Genomic DNA, 22,798 nt, shown 5'->3' with positions numbered 1-22,798 from the left:
GATGGACGGAGATAATAGCACCTTCCAACCTCTGGAAAGTGTTGCGAAACAATTTTTGGTGGCTTTCAGCAGGAATGTCTTGTCTCATCGCCAATATTGTTTTAAGTTTTTACCGCGTACTTTGGTATAATCGACCTCAGATGTTCATGCTGCAGCATTGGTTTGCTCCAAAGGCCGAGTCTGTATTTTAAAGATTGGTGTTAAAATTTAGGAATTATTCCGCTCTTCCACGTGGAAATGGCATTATTTTGTTTGTAATTAACTGCCATCTCTGCCATGGCCTTGCAAAGTCGTCTTGTATTCTAAAATCTGATCGCTGTGCAGTTCACATTTTCGCTTGAGCTCTGCGAGGTCTTCACATGTTCTCATTTCTTGGACGCTTGGCAGCATTCCGTAGTGTCTTTGTATCTTGTCTGCAATTTGTTTATTTTAAATATCTGCAGCACGCCTGTCTCCCTTGTCATTTCCTTTGACCAGATGTAGATCTTGACGACCCTGATATTTCTTCAGAGATGGCTTTGGCCACGGATTCCACTCATTTGTCTTTTTGGCGTCGAGGACCAGTTTTAGTTCAATTTAAGTCGGAGTTGCACACTACCCAAGGCACGCCATAGATGCTGTTGTAACTCCTCCGTGGAATTCCTGGATGCCATGGGGGGGCACACATCATTGCAACAACTGAGCGCATAGCTGGATTTTAGCCAAACTGAAAAACTGATTTTAAAGTGATGGGACCCATCAGTTCACGACACTTGAGAACCCTCCGGTTTAATCGTGGACAACTTAAATCTGAATTCGTAACCCAGAAATCTTGGCATATTCTAACTTGCATTTCGACATTTTAAGCCAACGGGCCACATTGAACGGTCGCATTCACATAAATATCAATATCGAAGCTTCACACGTGTCGGCGCAGGATACACCACCTCGGTTGTTGGCTACTTAAGAGAAAAGCAAATTTGTTTGTTGTTGCTACTGTAGGTTGCACCTTGAAGAACTAGTTGGGGCGCTGTTTGAGTTGAGTTCAATGTTCCAATAAAAACAATGTAGGTTGCATCTTCAAGAACGAGTGGTTGGGGCGCTGTTGTCTGAGTTGCGTTCAATGTTCCAATAAAAAACACAAAGTAACACGTCGACGATTCAGATTGTTTATTTCTCTGTGTGGCGAAATGACGGGAGAGAAACTGTATGCAGACTGCTGCACCCGTTTGGTTCACCGATTGTTGCACATTGCAGAGGCGATGGAGGACGCTGCTTCCACGGTGTACCGGGTTGGCTCAAGGGACTTGCAATCCAGTGGTCGGTTGGAGGCGATAGTCATCACCACAACTGGCTCCCTGTTGGCAGGGAGCCGAGCCCACAATAGCCTGGGACTCGAAGCTTCCCACAACTCGCCACCACGCTCCCACACGCCTGTCGTTCTTTCGTTCAGGAGTCGCTCCCCGTTTGGCAGTTTCCTGCCCCGAGTGGACAACTGTCCACCACTCAGGGTGACTGGAGCCAGAAGCAGTCCACCAGGGGTACATATATTGCACAGAGGTGTACAGGTGGTTACCGGACCAGTCCCCGACATTAGAGTGGCACTCTCCGCAGTGGCCGTTTGGACTTCCCACCTTGTCTGCAGTGGTTTCTTATTTCTGAAGGAACCCCGAGGTGGGTGGGGTCTCCTAGCTCCACCTTTTTGGGGTTTGGCCAGAAAATGTCATTGTTCTCCCCTCCCCCCCTTAGGGCTTCTGGCCCAAGCTTAATTCAATATTTGTACCGTGGGTTTTATTATAATTATTTACACACGTTTTATGGAACTTGCCCTGTTGTTGTCTCTTTATATTATATTATGCGTCAAAGGTTTGAAATATTCAAATCTACGAAGCTGAACGAGCTGAAATTTTCGACATGGACTCGTCTTGCGTGACGAAGATTTAATTAAGAAAACCGGTCCAGGACCCGCCGATCCTTGGCCTCTTCGTGTTTTTTTAAACTTTATTTCTGTAGGGGTAACCAAAAAGATTTCCAAAATCATGAACAAACAAGATCCAGGTCCGATTTAACGCAGTACATACAATTCGTGATCTGATCCCATCTGTGAAGGACAAGGTTCCTGACATGAAATATCCCGGCGTCTACAAACTAAGCTGTATCTGCGGCAGCAGTTACATTGGGGAAACTAAGCGACATGTCTCGGACCGTGTTCATAAACATGAAGCACATTTGAAACATGGAAGGACCAATAATTCTGCCGTGGCTGATCATTATTTTAATGTGGCTGGCTCACACGAAATTGATTTCTCTAAGATGATGGTACCTTGCAAGCCTCCTATCAACAAAGATTTGTTCATGAAGCTATCCATTTTTCATACAATTTCAACCGAGAGGACGGTTATAAACTCGGCAATCATTGGAAAGATGTCATCAACCACTTTGGGTCATGACTTGATTTGTGTTTTCTTGTCAACCTCCACCGTCAGCAGTGTGGGCATGTGGAGCGAGGTGCAATGATTGCCTGGCTGCCCTTTGATTGGTGTAGACCCACTGCGTTGGCATTGCTTTCTTCTACATTAACATTAGCTGCCCCGCCCATGCTGCTGACACACTTGGGCTACGCCCATCTCTAAACCTTTATGAACAGTTTGCCTTTACGAGGCTAACCCCCCTTTTCCTGATGACGACCGCTTGTGTTGTGATCGAAACGTCGTGGTTTTTGTTTTCATTATATTTTTTATTATATTTAAATTACTGAAAGATCCAAGAATAAGTCTACATTATAGACTGCCAGTACGCTCACTCAGGTTAAGAAACAGGCTACATTCTACATTATAGACTGCCAATACGCTCACCTAGCTTAATAACCAGGCTACAGTCTACATTATAGACTGCCAGTACACTCACCCAGCTTAATAACCAGGCTACAGACTACATTATAGACTGCCAGTACACTCAGCTTAATAACCAGGCTACAGTCTACATTATAGACTGTCAGTACACTCACTCAGCTTAATAACCAGGCTACAGTCTACATTATAGACTGCCAGTACACTCACTCAGCTTAATAACCAGGCTACAGTCTACATTATAGACTGCCAGTACACTCAACTTAATAACCAGGCTACAGTCTCCATTAGTGTTTTTTGTTGTTGTTGTTTATTATCACTTAATTTTTTCTCTTTCTCTATCTACGTGACTTTATCGAAAGAACCAAATAATATTAATTTCTGTAATTAATACTCAAATATTCCACCGTCCATTTCAAATCTCCGGAGAGGAAACGTCTCGTCCAATCAGAGCGGCTGTTGTTGGAGAGCCTTTGACCAATGAGAGACGCGCTTAGAGTCGCCGCTCGTCATGGCGCCGAAGCGGCCGCTGTAATTGCTGCTACTATTGCTGTTGTTAAAATAATTACATCGTTAGAATCTTAACAACAAATAGTGTTATCGTTTGCTGAGCAAAACATGGTTATGCTCCAGTTGAGCGAACAGGTGAGAATCGTGATCATGCTTTTTTTTTATTTAAATGCCGTAATGTTATCGCTATTTTACTTAGCAAAATGTTTCTTATTGCGATTGTTAATATAAATGCTTTAAATTAAAGTGCTAAATATGTGCACGTTGAACACGGTGTACATATGTGCGCATTGTTAAAGCATTGCCGTTTCCGTGTGTCGTGCTGTCTTCCATACAGTACAGTAACGTATTCGCGAATACAGTACAACAATTAGTCGCGTACAGTATTACGTTTCTTGTTATATTTTGCAATCGGCATGATCGTTATTCTAATTGTTACAGCCGTGCTGCATGCCATCAACCTTTCATTGTGTAGACTGTTGTCTAGAAATGCATATGCTTTAATTTATTGTAGGGTTAAGGGTTGACATAGGCAAGCCATCATTGTCATCTCTACATGGTCGTAAAATAGGTACCGCTTTCTTCTTGGTTATTTCGGTGAAGTCACGTAGAAGGGAAATAATAAAATAATATGTTTTATTTTTATTATTTCCCTTCTACGTGACTTAATAATAAAATAATGTTTTATTTTTTATTATTTCCCTTCTACGTGACTTTACCGAAAGAACCAAGAAGATGAATCCCTGCAGTCACGAAAGCTTTAAATCGAAAGGTACCACTTTGTGCCAAGTCGTAAGTGGTTGTTAAAGCTGGTGCCTGCCATGGGAATGTGGAATTTCCACTGGTGGTGATGAGCGCAGCACACTGCTCGTAGGAGCATCGAGACATTGTTAATCCACTGCTGGATGAGGGGCTCCCCACGCCGTGCTGGTTGTGGAGGCCGTCTGACCATACTTCACCCCGGCTGGTCAGTGCGGATTGGTAAAGGTGGGCAGCATGGACGTACAGTACAACTCGGTATAAAACGCAACGTATCCCCGCAGCCCTGTGAGAACCTGTTTGTGCATGGTGGACACCCATCCAGGCACTTTGCAAGCTCAGATCTGCTGGCCTTTTGAGGTCCGATGTCCAACCAGATCGAGCGTTTTACAATTCTGGGTCATGTGTTCATTCGGCGTCGAGGGTTATAGTGATGCTGTTCTTAACAGTTAACATCTCGCGGTGTTATCTCGCCTGGTATATAGGAGGATGTGGTTTCGACCCTAACCCAACCCTGACACCTGCTGTATATTTGGGAGTTTGCATGTTGTCCCCGTCGTCGCGTGGATTTTTCTCCGCGTCCTCCGGTTTTCCCCCATCCACATTTAGAAACATGTGCTTCGAATATTTAGCTGCTATAACTTTCATAGGGCTATCATTTGTGGCCAGGTCGCTAATGGTAAAAAAACTAGTTTTTCAATGCACACATTTTTATTTGCATTCAAAATGAGAAAAAAACAAAATGAGATCCCAGAATTGATCAAATTTGAGGTGCTGAATAAAAGTGTGTGGTTTTCTTTCGATACGTAATTTTTTTTTTGCAAGCCTTTACCCACTTTTCTTCAGAAAATCTAATTTGATCAATTCTGGGGTCAAAATAACTTACTTTCTACTTTTGAGTAGTAATAAAAGTGTGTGCATTGGAAAAAAATGTTTCACCTAATTAACAAAACAATCTAATTTGTGCAAAGTGTGGACGCCGCAGTGGCGAGATGTTAACTACTTCGCCTGGTATACAGGAGGTCGTGGGTTCGATCCCGACTGACGCCTGCTGTATATTTGAAGTTTGCATGTCTCCTCTGCCCGTGGTTGCGTGGATTTTTCTCCGGGTCTGCCAGTTTTCCCCTCCACATTTATAATCATAATGCGTTTAGAGTATTTCGCTGGTTTACATTTCCACCAGCCACTTCATTGGGCTATCATTTGTGATCGCCAGGTCGCTTCTGAAAAATAGCTTTATAAATCTTGCCTCACCACGTACATCCGCCACGCAACACATCCAATAGCAGTACTGTACCCGCTATACGCCACAACGGCGCTTGTGCCAGGCCCGCTCACAGGAGGTCTTGGGATAGACCCAGGTGCCATGGATTGGCTGACATGACCGGTAGATGCGCCACCTGTGCCCCCTACTGTGCCAACTTTTGTTGTATTTTATCGCCCCACTGGTTGTGAGCGTCGCTCCTCCAACTGCCCAGTAGCGTTCTTCACGAGCCGCCTCCAGAGGCCGATCTTGACACCGCTGGTACCGGTCCTCAGAAAGTCCACTCAGCTGCACGTCCTCCGGTACCGCACCTGCTACATCCCTTCAGCCCGTGTCGTGCCCGTTTAGCCCCCCCTCTATCCGTTCAAAGAGAAGCTGCTTGGGCATGCGGTGGTTGGGCATGCGGGCTACGTGACCTAGCCAACGCAGCCTTGCTTTCCGGAGCTCACTGATGAGACATCCACCACCAAACATCCACCACTACCACGTAGCCACAACAACCACATAACTACTGCTAGAAATCCACCACCACCATGTAGCCACATCCACCACCAAACATCGACACGTAGCCACATCCACCAGCACCACTACTGCTAGGCATCCACCACCATATCCACCACCACCACATCCACCACTACTGCTCGACATCCACCAGCAACCACCACGTAGCCACATCCTCCTCCTCCACCGCCACCACGTGGGCAAGACGCGCACCACGTGCTCAACGATAGCCAGAGGCTGTCGTTGAGCACGTGACGCGGCGGCTGCACCACGTGACCGCGTGCAGGGGCCTGGTGCCTCGGGAGGCGGAAGGAGTCGGCGCCTCGCGTTTCTTGCAACTTCCACGCCGCCACAAACAACGACAGCGGCGTAGACAACGCAGCCCGCGTGGAGCGAGCGAGCGAGCGGGCGGGCGGTGGGGAAGAGACCCGCGAGGGGAGCGAGTCGAGGGGGAGGCGACGGCAACGCCGCTCGGAGCCATCCTGACCAAGGCCGCGTCCCTCCGCCCCCACCAACACCCCCCCACCCCCCTTTAGAATCCGCAGTCCGGATAAGCGAGCTCGTCCCCCGCGGAGCACGCCCATTGGCCGGGAGGCTTCCCGCGTGACCGCCGCGCGGCCACTCACGGGCCGCCGAGGGAGCCGCGGCTGCGCGTGCGGGGTACGGAATGTGAAGGCGGCGAGGTGCCCCCCCCCCCGCGCGCCCTCGACTCGGCCGTAGCCCGCACGGGACCCCGCGAGTGGCGCGGCTTCGTCGCCTTAATCGTTGACGTTTTTAACGAATCGCTTATTGTTGTGCTCCTACTAACGTCGTCGTTTGCCGTTCCCGCATTGAACCACCCGTGTAGAGAGAATGTGAGTGCGGAGTCACACGCGCTGACGAGCGAGCGAGAGAGACGCGCGCCCCCACACACGCACGCAAGGTTTGTGTGGCGTTTCGTGTTTCCAGCGCGGGTTGTTGCTGCTGTGTGCGTGGTGGTTGTGGTTTTTGTTGTGGTTGGTTGGTGGTGGTGGTAGTCCGGGGCACGTCGAGAGAGGCCTCGGGTCATCAAGAAATGCCTCAGCGCGTTGAACGCTCGTTGTTCACGTTACACTCGAACATGGGCTGGCGCTACTGTATGGGAGCTATTGTGTGTGTGTGTCTCGCCACGACGAGAGGGAGGCTTCGGCAGGGCGAGAGAGACGAATCGGTGTCGTGTGGACGATTTTTCTCCTCAGTTGAGTGACCGTACAGTGGGTGGGTTCACTGCGCGGCCCCGTAGCTGGAAGTTGCATGGCCACAATCGCGCACCGCTGCTGTGGCCACGTCTCTAATGGGCCTCCATGGTTCTCTGGCTGAGTCTCTGTGCATTGTATCTCTAGGAGTATGTCTCTTGCTACACGTATATGTCTAGATCTATTTATATATATTTGTCTACCTATGTATTTGAGTGTCGTCTTGTATCTCTGAGTGTGTCTATGTGTTCACTATGCAACCCATAGTTTAGATTGCAGGCCACGTCTCTAATGGACCTCCATGGTTCTCTGGCTGAGTCTCTGTGCATTGTATCTCTAGGAGTATGTCTCTAGCTTACACGTATATGTTTAGATCTATTTGTATATATATTTGTCTACCTATGTACTTGAGTGTCTTCTTGTATCTCTGAGTCGGTGTCTGTGGGGTCATTATGCAACCCATAGTTTAGATTGCATGGCCACGTCTCTAATGTGCCTTGTTGGTTTTCGATTTATCAAAGAGTATATTCTGTACAGTGTATCTCTAGGAGTCTATCTCTGCCAGTGTGTGTCTCTGTGTATCTACTAGTCTATATTTGTACGTGTATATGTGCATGTCCAAATATATCTATGTATCTGTATTCTTGTATCTTTGAGTTTCTATATCTATGAGTTTAATATGCGCACCGTAGTTTGGGTTTCATGGCCACAAGCGCACGTCTGTAGCTGTGTCTCTAATGTCCCTCTATGGCTCTCTGGCATTCTGTTTACCACTGAGTCTATATACAGTGTATCTCCAGGAGTCTATCTCTGCGAGTATATCTCTACGTATCTACACGTCTATGTATTTTACTGTGTATATATCTCTTGGTATATTTATTTTGTCTATCTATGTGCTTGAGTGTATTTCTCCTTGTGTCTCTGAGTCTCTGGCTATGGGTTTATTCTACTTGCATGGATGCCGTACGTGCTAGTCCTCTCAAAACTCGTGTGTTTAGGTTTAAACTCGCCATTTGGCCTATAACCAACAAGCCTTTATCGTTGCGACTTTTACGTTCATATCGTAATAAGTATAGAACACCTGTAACGCAACCTTTTGTCAGATCCACTTCAGGACGGGAATCCTCCGTATGACGCCAGTCTCGTCGGCAGTGTCTGTTTTCAAAGCAGACTCGAAGATGTATATCTACCGACTCCGATTGTCTGATTTCAAATATATGGTTGTTGATGGAACGCTAATGCCTCGTGTATCCCCCGAGAGCCAAGAACCTCGCGCGTTGGTTTTTGTTGCCACGGCGGCTTGAGCACAACGCTCAAAACGCCAAGTAGTGGGGCCAGCAGCAAGAACGGCACGACGAGGAAATCTCGAAAGGAACAAAAACAACCCCAGGTCGACACGCACATCAACAACAGCGTCCGCGATGGCTCGTCGACGCAACGTAAATTTGCAAGCGTGCAAAGAAACGCGTGCAGGAATGTGTCGTGTAGGTCAGGTTGAATACATGCCCCGAATTGAGCATAGGAAAGAGGTACGATGGTAAGGAATTGCTGACGCTCCTTGTATACTTAGCCCAGACTTGTTGAAGTAGATTATCCTACCTGGTCATTGTTTGTATTGTACAAAACAAGGTGGTTGGGGTGGTTGATTATTCTACCTGGTCATTGTTCATGTTGTACAAACCAAGGTGGTTGGGGTGGTTGATTACCTTACCTGGTCATTGTTCATGTGCCAACCAAGGTGGTTGGGGTAGTTGATTCTTCTACCTGGTTATTGTTCATGTACCAACCAGGGTGGTTGATTAACCTACCTGGTTCTTGTTGATATCTCTACTGAATTGTTGATGTATTTTCTTAGTAGTCGTAGTAGTTATTGTTACAGGTGTGTAGCACCTATTTGTGGTTGATGATTTTCCCCTCTGGTTTGCTACATTCTGGATGAAGACTTCCCCCTGCCCTGCAGGTCTTGGGGTTGTACGGCCGTACATCACCACGCTGCTCAGTGTGGGTTGGTGAACGTCGCTAGAATGGCGTGGGAGCAGACGAACACACAGTGCAGATATCCCTCGATCTACGAAAGGGATGCGTTCTTCCAAAAAAACACAACGAAATTTGGTACATCGGAATGGCCTTACTCATTAATTTAATACCAAAAATATAGGGCTGTGTATCGGAGAGTCGGTCATTCCAACTCTGCTCGCCTAAGAATACACATCTTTTCCCAATACAAAAATAATAATAATGAACGTGCATATTAAAAGATTTAATAATTTTTCACTTAAAACCAAAATAATTAACCTTTTCGGGAAACTCGCCAAAAGATGCTGCTGTACGTTGGAATGACTGGAAGCGTTGCTGCCGCCACTGCAGGGACACCGTGACGCTGTCGCCGATAGATGACGACGCAGCCCTCCCGGGTGGTGGCTCGCGTTTGGTGATCTCACGGCGCGTGGCCGTCGTGAAATTTCGTTCGCGCGGAAATTCGATTTTTCGTTAATTCGAAAGTGTCCGTAATTTGTCCGTCGCCTTAACGCTAAATTTCGTCGACCGAACGTTTGTGCAAGAACGGACTTTGCTGTACTGCCCTCTGCTGCCCACCACGCAAGCCCCTGCAGCGGTCGATTACAACCCAGCGTACAATATGCGTCACCGCCAATCCAAGCGATGTCCACGCTTATAACCCTGCTGCTTAGCTTCTGAGATCTGATAAGATCAGGTAGTTGTGGGTGATTTGGTCATTGGCGCTTGGTCTATAGGTGATGTAAACGTGCCTATCTGGATGTTGCTTTAACACGTAGGCTTTCCCGACCAATATCATCTATAATACAGGCTCTCCAACACACCGGTGTGCTGTACTCGTAACGAATTGGCATGTTCTGTTTACATGACAAACTTACTAATTGGCTGTATCGGGTGGTGGCTAGTTTTATGACACATTTATATATTTACGCAATATAACAAAAACAACTGTATTATGGATGTTGCTGTTGTTGGTTTTGGTTCTGACTGTGTGATGCCTAGGTCCGCACAGATGGGTTCACGAGTCCACTAGCTGCACTGCCATCTTTTGACCAGTTGGCAGCTTAAGAGGAACTTTCACAAATCTGCGTGATCCACCAACTCTTGCCTCCGAAGCGTTGGGGTCGCAGACTTGCGCCCCGGCATGTTTGTGTTTTCGCTCAACGATAGCGACGCTGCATTGAGCGAGTTCATGGAGAAACATTTTTAAATTCTTGTAAGCAGGGCAGTTCGACGTGGTTCTGAAGGGAATGTCGGTTTTCAGTTTATTGATTGTTCCGCTCGTGGTTAACGGCCTTTGATCCCATACCACCCGGAATGCAACTCATCTAATCAGATTTCGGAAGCTCATCCGGGTTGAGCGTGGATAGTCAACTTGGATGATCCACCTACTGGTGTTATTGGCTACTGCGGAGGGGGGGGGGGCTATGTCGTGTGCATCTCGCAGCGTGTCTGCAAAGTCCATCACTCTACTGCTCTCCTGCCTTCAACACGCATGGCACGATCTAATATATAATAATGATCATAGTTTACAGCTCGTTATCAATCAAGTGCTGACATGAAGGCCTCCCTTCACTTTATCGTTTGAAAGGGTCAATTGACCAATACGCTACGAAGCTGGTCCGCGCGGATTCGCGATTGCGGAAAGCATAGATGTGGAAGCATAAAGGTGCAGCACAGCAATGGGTTCAGCTGTCATTTAGTTTCCCACAACATAGCACAGCCCCAGAGCTGTCTGACAACCTAGCGAGTACGGTGGTCACCTATGACCGGCACTGTCCAGCGATTTGGTCTAATTGGGTGTAATCGAAACCGGCGTGTAGGGTGTACGCCGGCACCGTCACTCTGGTTCTGTCGGGTTGGAAGAGCGGGGGACATCGCTCACCGCGCTGATGTTAGCAGCCACGGCCGGGAGTTGAACCTCGGTGGCTGGGTTCGGAGTGCAACGCGTTAACCCCGCCACGTAATCGCTCCCCTGCCCCCCCCGCAACAACAAATTCAAATAAAATAATCGATTTCTCGCGCGCGCAATTTCGATGCGTGCAATGTAAGGCCCTTTTATAAATCTACTGCTGGGTGAAGGAAGGCCTCTGCGCAAGCCGTCATGGCCACAATTGTTGTTTGACCATACTTGCTTAGTTGGTCAGTGTGTATTGGTCTTGGATGGGCGGAGGAGTAGTCCCAGGCCTGGTTAAAATATCACTTGCCACTGATGTTGACCGTGGCCTAAAATGGAACTTGGGTCACTGGGTTTTGGAGTACAGTTGCGCGATCCACCACCGTGCCCACACGACTCCAGCTCCCTTATCTCTTATCTCTTAGCAGATAACGCTCTCAGCTATATGTCTGTGTCTCTGTTGTATGTGAGTTTAAAGCTTAGTTAATAATAAAAATCAAGACTTCCATCTGGCTTTTAGCCCAAAGTTAATCTTTATATATAATTTGCACGCAAGTTGCACACGTCAACAATGCATTCCCTTTGCACATGGGCATATTGAGGTGTTTATCGTGAGCTCAGTAATCACGGTTGATTAATCGTTGCAGTTATTGAGTTAACTAATGTTTACACGTCTGCCAAGACGTGCATCTCGATGGGACTTTTTTGGCAGAATCAAACTTTGACAAATAAAAATACGTTTTTACCCTTTCTGGCAATACAACAGGTAGTGTGTTAAGATGTTTGAACACCAAATAGATACCTTTTTGCAAGGAATCAATTCTGCGTTAATCACACGAACTTGTGGTGAACATGCAAACCTATGAACATGCTCTGGTAATGTCTGCATTGCCTTTGAAGGTGATTGGCCTACACCAGAGACAGCAGCCGCCTTCATGGCCTTGGTGTCACTACCAGTGGCAGACCAGAGAACGGCAAAATGGGAACAGTCCAAAGACGATGCAAGTATCAGAGAATTTACAGCTCGGGTTGAGCGGTTATATCTATGGAACCTTTTTGCCAGTATCAAAGTATGATATTGACGAAAAGGCATCTATTTGGAGTTTGAACCTCTTTAACACCTGTTTCATTGCCAGAAATGGTAACCACCTATTCTTATTTTTCACGCTTTTATCTCGGGCTGCTTAACACACGGGCTGAAGCTTCTTCAACGGGCAAATAATTTAAAGTGGATTCTCACGATTGAGTGCCGTTGTCGTGCTGCGGTGACGTCACCGTGACGCCACCGCCACACGTGTGTCACGCGTCACATACGTGTTTGTGTGCAACGCGCGTCGTTGTGAAGACGCCGCAGTAGTGCCGCTGTAACGGAGCGCCTAGCCGTCCGTGACTTTTAAAGTCTTTTTCTCAAAGCTTGACGGGCGTGTCGGAATATTAGCACCGTAGACGAGAGTAAAGTGGAAACAAATGACGAAATGCGCAGTTGAGACCTACTAGTGATCTGCCCATGGATCGTGATGATGATGACTACGATGCTGAACATGGACCATGACTCGTGTGTGTGTGCGTGTGTGCCTCTGTTTCTACTGCCCGTTGCAGGCTCTGTCCGGCGTGACCAGCGCAAAACTGTGGAGAAGATGTCGTTCCCACCTCGCCTGGCACGACACCCCATGCCGGTCATGCCCCCCATCCCCATGCCCCCGGGCATGCCCCCGCTTCCCCCGGGCATGGCGAGGGGGCTACCCCCTCCCCTGCCCCCGGGACTGCCGCCCCCCCACTACGCCGGGTATCCTCCTCCGGGCATTCCGCCCCCAGGTAACCGACTGCGAGCCCTGGGCTCCCCCCCCCGTCTCGTATTCGGATCTGGTCGATTGGGGTGCATAGCTCCGGTTGGCATTGCGCTCGCACGATCTAACCAGGTGAATTCTTACGAGTCGACGCATCGTTACCTGCCCAATATGAACAGACTGTTGGGGCAAGTGCTGTTAGCGAGTAGCACCTGTGAAGGCCGGCACGGCACACGAAGGGGGTGGGTGGCCAACACCGCCCGTCCGCCTTTGTTTACACACTGCACCGGGTAGTTAATTGAGGTCGAGTCGACCTAGGGGAGGCCCAGGGACAGTTCAAATTATCGTCACCGGTGTTGGCCGTGAGCGGGAATTGAACTCAGTTCTCTGAGTTCGTAGCGCAGCGCGCTAGCGGCTACACTACCACGCTCCCCTTACACACACACTCGCAGACACACTCACAGACGCGTGCACACATGAGTCGCGTGACAGACGTAGACTGGGGGGCTCCCGGCGTGCGGGCGACGAGTAGCTCGCAGCATCGACAGCGGCGCAGGGAGCGACGTGTCCGGCTTCGGATATCGCTCAGCGGGCACTGGCGCGCCCCGCCTCCCCCAGTCTAACGCCGCACAAACGTCAACAAAACACTAAGCGCTCATTGTACGGACACGCACACCCCTCTCCCCTCCCCTTGCGCAGCATTACGACCCAGCCCGGTCGGTGACCCGCGTTGTGTTGACAGTGCCATGTGACACGTGGTGCGCTACTACTACCGCTGCTCCGCGTGTTAAAGCGCCGTTTGCCATATGCCATGTGCCACGTAGCACGCGACGCACCGTCCCCCGCCCCCCGATTCGTATGTTCGTTTCGCTGACACACGTGTTATACGATGCCACGTGACGCGTCATGAAATGCTAATGCTCCTTGTGTTAAAGCGCCGTGCGGCACGTGTTACGTGACGCGTTATCCGCCGGCCCTTGTTTTTTTTGTGCGGCGATGCGCGTCGCGTGACGTCTCGTTCGACACCTCGTGCAGCGCCACTGCTGCTGCTGCTCTGTTTAGCTGCCGTGCAACGCGTGTAGCTGCTGCTGTGCCCGTCGAGTATCGGCACGTTTCAATATCGTCACGTCACATCTCGCGACATCTTGTGACGTCACATGACGCGTACGTCGCCAATGCCGTTTGGAGTCTTGCAAGCCGGCACGTGTTGTGCGATCCATTGTGTAATGTTGCTGTGTTGTCACATGTTGAGTCTATGCGCTTCATGGCACATCGGGGGAATTACTGCTGTGCTCATGTGTTTACGTGTCCCGTGTGTGTGTTTGTTTTCCAGGTACCCCGATGATTCCTGTTCCGATGGGCATGCTTCCCAGACCGGTGAGCTATCATCACGATTATCACATCATCATCGCCACCATCAATCATAAACTTCTAAAAGTTTTACAACTAATAATACACTCAACTCTCGATGATATCTTGGTGGATTTATCCGGCTTGTGGGATTAATCGTGGATTTACATGTGTGCTTGGGGGCCCAGCGCTCACATTCACCGCACACAAACACAGTACTTTGTATCCATCCAGCAGTGGATGGACCATGGCTGATGGTGAAGACACCAACACAGACACCACCAATATAAAAGCCAGCCTTGCTAATCGGGGGTGCAGGGGAGGGGGGTAACAAACTAAACACACAAACCCGGCACTTTAAGAAGCAATACAAACAGACGAGACTTAATGTATTTTTCACCCCCACAGTTTTACAAAGGTAAAAATAATTAATCTCATCGCCTGACTTGGTTGTGTTTTAGCATTTCTTTTGTTCGATGCTGGCCATGCCCTCCTCTCCTCCCCCATGACCCTGGATAAGCAAGAGTTGCCTGTGCAACGCGCAATATGAGGCTTGTCTTTATATGAGGCTTGTCTTTTATTTTCATGGCAATGGCCTCGGGGCACCGTGCAGTGGTACGCTGAGAAAACCTGGGGGATTAATTCTAGATTTGAAGCTTTCGTGACTGCAAGGATTCATACTCTTAGGTTTTTTCGGTAAAGTCACGTAGGTAAAAAATAAAAATAGAAATTAAATAATAATAAATGAAAACAAATCAATTAAATCACGACGTTTCGGAGGCAATTATTATTTAATTTCTATTTTTTACCTACGTGACTTTATCGAAAAAACCTAAGAGTATGAAACCTGGGGGAGTTGAGAAGCGACTACAACACCCATAGTATAGGTTTTTATTTTTTTGTTGGGTTAGATCGTTTAAATGTATAAATGTGTCATTAAACCCACCACCACCCGACACAGCCAACTAGTAAAGTTTGTCACGTCAAGAAAACATGGCAATTCATTACAGGTACAGCACACCGCTGGGTTGGAGAGTAAATGCACAACATTTACAATTGGAGTGTTTTGTTTTGCCAGTAATTACAACTAGCTTTTACACTGAGATCTCTTTTACCAGTGGCAAAATATAGTAGTAGGTTTTTACCCTTTGTGTCAGTTTTGTACCAGTTTAAAAGGGTAAAAACCTACTACTACAACTAGCTGTCGGCTGATGAAGCCAGTTGTGTACATGTAACACGCGTGTTACGTGTACACGCGTACTCCACGGTGCGTGTAGTGGTACATGAGTGCGTGTAGTGTGTGTGTGGGTGTTAGTGGACACACCACAGATAAGAGGTGTGTGACCCCCTGGAAATGGCCTTTCACTGTCAATGCACAAACCGATCTCGCGACATCCCGGAAGCTTACGCTGGGGGTAGAGCCTGCAATCGTGCGCCTCAACGGGTGACCATCACGAGCCAGACACGCCCGCTGGCGACGCCGCGGCGTTGTGCGAGAAGCAGAGCGCCGTGCGGCAAAATCCACAGTTGCGCCGCACTTCTTACGCTCCCTCGTGTTTATCCGCCTCCGCCTTGGGCCCAACCCGCACCGGCCGGCTCGCTGCTGTACAGTCGTGCGTACCCGCCGTGACTCGTGTGGTATTGTGCGTGCGTGCGTGTGTGTGCGGGCGAGCGGTAGTGTAGCGGTTAGCGCTAAGCTGTACTAGCAACCCGGCGACCCGAGTTTGATTCCCGCTCACGGCCAACACAAGTGTCGATTATCTAAAGCGGTCCCAGGCCTCCCCTAGGTCGACTGAACCTCAAATGAGTACCTAGTAAAAGCATCGCTACTAGGGAGACAAAGGCGGCTGGGCATGTTGCTGGCCACACACCCCCTCGTGTGCCGTTTTGGCCTTCATAGTTGCTCGCTAACAGCACTTGCCCCGACAGTCTGTCTAGGCTACACGGTGGATCTTTGTTTTGTTTGTGGGGTCTTGGGGGTGTGGATCGCCCCGTCTCCAGCAGTGGGATTGACATTTGCTTCCGCATTGCTGCGTGGACAGTGGACTGTGCCCTCCCTCCGGCACCAGGTGTTCCTGCCCCGTCGCATGACGCTGCCGCCCATGATGGGCAAGCCTCCAGGGCTGCTGCCTTCCCCGGGGCCGCCGCCGCCTCCGCCCGGAGCGGGGCCGCCCACGATGTCCGCCGCGGCGGCTCTCCCCGTCCGGCCGCCCGCCTCCTCGCCGGCGCCGCCGCCGCCGCCGTCGTCGTCGTCGTCGTCGTTGTCGTTGTCGTCGTCCGCCCCCCGGAAGGCGGACGAGCCGGCGCCGCCCCCCACGACCGTGTTCGTGGGGAACATCCCCGACCGCGCGTCGGAGTATCTCATCGGGCTGCTGCTCGCCGTAAGTTGCCCGTCCGCTTGCGCCGTTGGCTGCCGCCTCGGTGGGATAGCCGGCGAGCCGTTCTCAGAATGAGAGTCTTTGTTTCGACCGGGGGAGAAATCCGATGAGCTGTAAAGCTCTTTTTGCACAGATGTCCAGTCGGGGCACAGGGGTCAGAACGTTACAACAACAAACAGTACAAAAACACGGTCAGAGTTCAAAGTATAAGAAAGGTAAACACTTAAAATAAAAATACGAATTAATCTTACCAGGTCAAGCCCCACTGAGCTTATTCACTTACTTTTCAGAAGCAACCTGGCCACAAATGATAGCTCGATAAAGTGGCCCATCACGTGGACATTTGTAACAGCAAAATAATCGAAATGCATGTTCTGTCTTTGCGTTCAGAAATAATTTAAATCGCTGAATGCCCGTGTGGAGGTCTGCTTGCCTTCAGGAGCGGGATCGTGTCATTTTGGCTCTGCTCCTCTGTTAAATTATCGCAGGGCTGGACGGTGCTTTGCTACGGGGCAACGTTTAGTCGATACACTCGGGGGAGAGACCTCGTCCAATCACTTTCGTTTCGGTGTTCGTTGTGGTGTTGTTGAAGGCAACGCGACGGCGCGTAGCCGGTGCAGCCACGGCGAGAAGGAAACCGCCCCCCACTGTGCATACACAATGCCAACCTTGTGACCAGTCCACCCACAATCCGAACTGGTCGGGTCTCCGAAGCTTGCTCGAAGCAGGCTTGAGCCCTGCAAGTGCTTTGGATTGATCTTCTTGGTTCTTTCGGTAAAGTCACGTAGAAGGGAAATAATAAAATAATAAAAATAAAACATAATTAAATAAAATTCTCACGACGTTTCGGCCACAACACAAGCAGCCGTCCTCAGGTGAAGACAGCTGTCTGAAAGACAGCGCTCCAATGAACACTGCTAAGCTTGGCAGCATATTTTAAGCTGGGTAGGAGGAGAAGAGCGCCTTGACAAAGGAGTTTACATATCAACATAAGAATTTAGCATTGAATAAGCTGTGTTAATGTGAGAGAATTAGCAGGATGTTAAAGTCAGAAATTAGCATGTTACTGGGAGATTAGCACCCGCCCTGCCCTGCTTTGGATTGGTTTAAACGCCATGCATGCAACTGGTGTTGGGAGGCTGCTATGGGGCTACGCGGTGAGGTTAGCAGAGTTGCGGTGCAGCGTGCTCTACTGTGTTCCAACTTCCGTGCTCCCCGAGGGGGCGCTGCTGAGCACACCCACCTCCTCGTGTGCTCAATAGCAGCACTTCCCCATCACTCATTTTTGGCCACATGGTTGATCTTTGTCATTTGTGGCCGGGCGCGGTGCTGGCCACCCACCTCCTCATGCGCCGTGCCGACTTTTGTAGTCGCTCACTTAACAGTACTTTCCCTAAAAGTCTGTTGAAGTTCCATACGGGGGATCTTTGTCATTGTTGCGGTGTGTGATCAGATCTGTTTCACTCGCCCTGACACAAACTTTTGCGGTGCCTCTTACTTTATGGAGAGTCTTGTAACCCGCAGAACACGGTACACGTATGGCGATTAGGTTGGCTACGTACAACATTGTGTTTGACGTGCTGGTAAAAGGGCTTTATTGTTATTATTATTTAAACCTTTCAACTTGTGTGTGGACAGCCTGACAAGATAACAGCCGTTAATCTTAAAGGTAGCACAGCGACTGTCCTCTCTCCCTTCTTGCCTCCCTAACACCCGCCCTGTCCTGTCGTCGTCATCGTCGACTCGTGCAGAAATGCGGCACGGTGCTCAACTGGAAACGCGTCCAGGGACCATCGGGGAAACTCCAAGGTGAGACGATCTGATCTGCGGGCCGCGGTGGTGGTGGTGGTGGCGGCCGGGTTGGGGCGGTGGTGGTACGGCACTTGCCATGGGGGGTGGGGGGGTGAGTGTGGGGGGTGGGGGGCGTGAGCAGTGCACTTTGGACTTGAATACCCACCCACCCAAACCCACCCACCCACTCGCAGGCGGTGGTGATGTGCAGGGCAATTTGCGGACAATGCATCGTTCACAGTAAGGTCACCCATAACGAGAGGTTTTCCTTTGGGGTTATATCGTGTAAATATAAACGTGTCGTTAAACCCGCCAACACCCGACAACACCCGACACAGCCAATTAGTAAGGTTTGTCACGTAAGAAAAATGTACTCCCCAACGTGTCAACAAAAACATGTTGGAGAGTCAACCCACAGCATTCACAATTATATATAATATTGGTCCCGGAAGCCTTCGTGTTAAGCTGAGTTAAGGTCATCATTGCGGCCTACCAGATATTTTGTGCCGTGCCGAGACGGAGGGATTCCCTTTTTTTTTCGTGACGTGACGCAGATGGCACGATGGGGATCACATTGGGGGGGGTAGGCATGGGGGGGGGGGCTGCCTTTTCATTCGTGAAGCTTGAAGGGGAGAGCATCGGCATTAGAAACTCGCAGCAGAACCGTGGCGGCCGCGGTAGATTAACTAACCGTTTGACTGGGGGGTCAGAGCGAGGGGGTGATGAGTGGAGCTGCGTGGTGTGACTGGACCGCGCGGGTACGGCGGGGCGTTGGGCGGTGTGGCGTGACTGGATCTCGCGGTGCTGAACGTTGTGCCGGCGCTGAGCTGTGTGCCGGGGTGTCCGCGCGGTGTCACGCAGCGTTCGGCTTCTGCGAGTACCGTGAGCCGGGCTCCTCGCTTCGCGCCCTGAGGCTCCTGCACGACCTGGAGCTGGGCGACCGGCACCTGCTGGTGAAGGTCGACGCCAAGACCAAGGCCCTGCTGGATGCGTGGAAGGCCCAGCAGCAGGCGTCCACTGCCGCCGCCGCCGTAAGCGCACGTGGCCTGTGTAATGCAGCCAGGGTTGGTGAATCGCACCAATGTTCCCCGTTTACTTCGAGGAGGTTGCCGTACCCTGGCTCTGCCAGGAGGAGGCAGCACAGCGGGAGATGTGGACTCCACCTGTTCCGTCTGTGTGGGATTGAGTGTTTCCCCCTTGCACGCGTGGGTTTTTCTCCAGGTGCTCTGGTTTTCTCGAGCATGTAATTGGCTGATAACATCTTAATATGTAGAGGATCGCAGAGCTTGGGCTATTGTTGGCACTGGCTCATTGCGTGGCTGCCTTACTGCTTGTCAGTGGCGAGATAACTACCTCGCCTGGTATACAGGAGGTCGTGGATTTTTATCCCGACCCTGGTGCCTGTATATTTGGAGTTTGCGTGTCTCTCTCCCCGTGGTCCTGTGCATTTTTCTCCGGTCCCTCCGGTTTTTCCCCCCAAAATGTAGAATTAGCATCACGTGTTTAGAGAATTTGGCTTCTGTTATACATTTCCACGTGATGATGATAATCCACTTCGTTGAGCTATCCCCTGTGGCCAGGTCACTTCTGAAAAAGAACTTCATAGCTCAGTGGGCCCTACCTGCTAAAATAGTCATAGTTTCGTGAGAAATCTGTGCACGTCTTGAGTTGCCCTTTCCCTACAAGGGTGAGCACGTACTCCGGAGCGGCGCCATGCAAGTTGAGAGGCACGGCCTTTGATGTGTTTTTTTTTACGTAACGACCCTCTCCTCGCCTTCTCCTCTCTTGATGCTCCCGTCGCGCTCCTCCACCTTCCCCGTCCGGCCACAGGCGGAGAAAAGCAGCAGCAGCAGCAACAACGACGAGAAGACGCAGCCGGCTTCGAACCAAGCCCACGAGCAGGAAAAGAAGGCGGCGGGTGAGGAAAAACAGCAGGGGGAACAGCAGCCGCAGGACAAGGAGCGGCAGCAGCAGCAGCAGCAGGATGAGAAGGACAAGAAGCAGGTGAAGGAGCGGCAGCAGCAGGAAGAGAAAGCGGCGGCGGCGGAGGAGAGCGACGGCAATGACCTGGACGCGGCGACGCGCCGCGTGGACGAAGCGACGCAGCAGGAGATCCGCGCCGTCATCCGCGAGCACGAGAGCCAGCTGTCGGGAGAGTCGGGCGGCGCCGACAACTTCCAGCGTCGCCGGCGCAAGGAGCGCAAGGACGGGGTGAGTGCCGTGCGTGTGCGCGTGGCGTGCGCGTGCCGTGCGTGTGCATGCCGTGTGTGCGTGCCGTGCGTGTGCGCGCTGCGTGTGTGCGTGCTGCGTGTGTGGGCTGTGTGCGTGCCGTGCGTGCGTTGTGTGTGTGTGTGCTGCGTGCGCATTGTGCAAAAACATCGCCACTGGGGAGACAAAGGCGGTCGGGGGTAGTGCTAGTCACCCACCCCCTCGTGTGCCGTGCCGGCCTTCATAGGTGCTGCCCGCTAACGGCACTTGCCCCAAAACTCTGTGAAGGCTACACGTGGGGTGGGGGGATCTTTGTCTTTGTGTGCTTGCGTTGGGGAGTGGTAGTATGGTGGTCTTTGCAAGTGACAGCAGTCGGCTTGAGCGTAACAAATGTGGCAGGGCGAGCAATTTTTTCGGTGTGTGGGACGGCCTGCCGAGGACGCGTGGCGTGCGTGCGCCGCGTGGCGAGCGTTATTGCCGGGCGTCCTTCCCTGCACCGTCTGCCTCCCTCCCTCCCCGTCTCGTTGCGTAGGATCTGGACAACATGGACATCGAGGATGACAAGAAGGACCTCATTTCGCGCGAAATCAGCAAATTCAGAGACACCCACAAGGTGCGCTTAACCGGTGTGCCGCGCCCACTGGAAACCATCGCCAACGTCAGCCCTTGGCCCCGTACCTTGCGGCGCGTCGGCCACCACAGTTTCTTCGCCGCGGCCTTCAGCCGACCTAGCCACAGTCGTCGCCACACGCCATTCTGTTGTGCCCGTGTTGTGTCTGTTGCAAAGGGAGTTTGATATCCGGCCGGGCTATGAACCTGGCCACGGAACCATCCTGTACATCCAGGCTCGGGGCCTGGCGCGAGCCCCCCCTCCCCTCCTTGTTAAACACGAGCGCGAGTTTAGCGGCTCGCACGCGTTGCTTGGCAACAATCGGTTTCAAAGACAATGCATATATTATCAAGAGCATGTTTGTTTGCACGTTTCTCCACACACGTACGTGTGGTTAATGCAGACTTGATGATGCCTTGCAATAAGATATCTATTTGGCGTTTGAACATCTTAACACGACACCGGTTTTATTTGCCAGAAAGGGTAAAACCTATTCGTGTTTTTCATCAAGAGGTGTTGTCGTCGTCGTTCCGGTCGACGAGCGTTTATTTTGACGCCCGCCGTTCCACTTCACCCGTCAGAAACTGGAGGAGGAGAAGGAGAAGAGGGAGAAGGAGCGGCAGGACATGGACGTCGTCGACCGCGACCGCCCGGAAGCGAAGAGGGATCGTGAGGAGCGCGAGGACCGGGAGAAAGAGGAGCGCGAGAGGGAGCGGGAGCGCGAGAGGGAGCGGGAGCGCGAGCGGGAGCGCGAGAGGGAGCGCGAGCGCGAGAAGGAGCGGGAGGAGCGGGAGAAGGAGAAGCAGCGCGAGAAGGAGAAACCCCACGTCACCAACCAGGAGCCCAGCCCTGCCAGGTGCAAAGCGACGGTGCCTCGCTGTCCGTCCCTGCTGCGGCCGCCGCCGCCGCTGGTGGTGACGTTCGGCGTGCCGTCTTGCTGCTGCTGCTGCTGCTGCGCGTTGTTCCGGAGTGCCGCTGCCAACGCGAGGGGAGGAGCTGTGCCCTTCGGGTTTCTTTAGTCTCTGCTGTCGCCCATCCTCGCAGCGGCGGCTTTTGGCTGCCCGTCGAACAACGACGGTCGCCGCATCGCGCGGCGCTTTGAGACGCGCTTCTGCGGCCGTCTGGAACGCTCTTCCTTCAGATATTAGGAAGCGACTGGGTGCTATGCAATTTTAAATCATCAACATCTAGATTGACAACTAATTTCTTTAGAACTGCTTGTTGTGTTTAGTTTGTCGTCCTTCCCCCGCGTTTCCGATTAGCCACGGTTGGCTACGTACGGCGTGAACGAAGTTCAACACGCGTACTTGGATGCGCACGTTGTGAAGTATCACCAACTCGGGAGTCTGCCTGCCTGCCTGCCCGTTGCACGCAGCATGCGTGCCCTGCTGCTACTGCTGCATGGTCAAGTGTACGGTGTCACTAGCTCAGGTCCGTGTCCGGCTGGTGACGTCGTGGCAAACCGGCGTTGACCCGTGTCGACCGCCCCGCTAACTCTGCGCGTGCCGTTGCGCTCAGCGACGATGGAAGCCGTGACCGCGAGCGTCTGTACGGCTCGCACGAGGAGGAGGACGAGGAGGACTTCTACGTGAGGAAGAGGCTGGAGAAGAGGCTCTGGGAGAAGGAGGCCTCCTACCAGGAGGTGCGCACGGACACGAACACTGCCAGACGGGAGATGAGCAGGC

At 51.1% G+C, this 22,798-nt stretch overlaps 1 protein-coding gene across 6 annotated transcripts in view; it reads left to right on the top strand.

Annotated features, from left to right (window-relative positions):
* The first annotated feature begins 3,328 nt into the window (after positions 1 to 3,328).
* The window catches only part of LOC144734655 (RNA-binding protein 25-like), a 29,070-nt gene continuing 9,600 nt past the window's right edge, over positions 3,329 to 22,798 (top strand). Inside the window, exons 1-11 of one of the 6 annotated variants that reach the window (XM_078616934.1) lie at positions 3,355 to 3,473; positions 6,399 to 6,522; positions 12,589 to 12,804; positions 14,110 to 14,153; positions 16,169 to 16,507; positions 18,256 to 18,313; positions 19,157 to 19,326; positions 20,126 to 20,506; positions 21,036 to 21,116; positions 21,695 to 21,969; positions 22,632 to 22,755. In XM_078616934.1, the coding sequence (XP_078473060.1) occupies positions 12,627 to 12,804; positions 14,110 to 14,153; positions 16,169 to 16,507; positions 18,256 to 18,313; positions 19,157 to 19,326; positions 20,126 to 20,506; positions 21,036 to 21,116; positions 21,695 to 21,969; positions 22,632 to 22,755 (1,650 nt within the window). In that variant the 5' untranslated portion in view covers positions 3,355 to 3,473; positions 6,399 to 6,522; positions 12,589 to 12,626. Of the gene's footprint in view, positions 3,474 to 6,126; positions 6,523 to 6,546; positions 6,785 to 12,588; positions 12,805 to 14,109; positions 14,154 to 16,168; positions 16,508 to 18,255; positions 18,314 to 19,156; positions 19,327 to 20,125; positions 20,507 to 21,035; positions 21,117 to 21,694; positions 21,970 to 22,631; positions 22,756 to 22,798 lie in introns of those variants that run through there. The other 5 variants (XM_078616936.1, XM_078616939.1, XM_078616933.1 and 2 more) reach the window with 5 other exon arrangements.

Source organism: Lampetra planeri, chromosome 52 (assembly GCF_965212315.1).
Source record: "Lampetra planeri chromosome 52, kcLamPlan1.2.h2, whole genome shotgun sequence".
Taxonomy (NCBI): Eukaryota; Metazoa; Chordata; class Hyperoartia; order Petromyzontiformes; family Petromyzontidae; genus Lampetra; species Lampetra planeri.
Note: the sequence above shows the minus strand (reverse complement) of the source record. Positions and strands in the feature narration are given on the sequence as shown.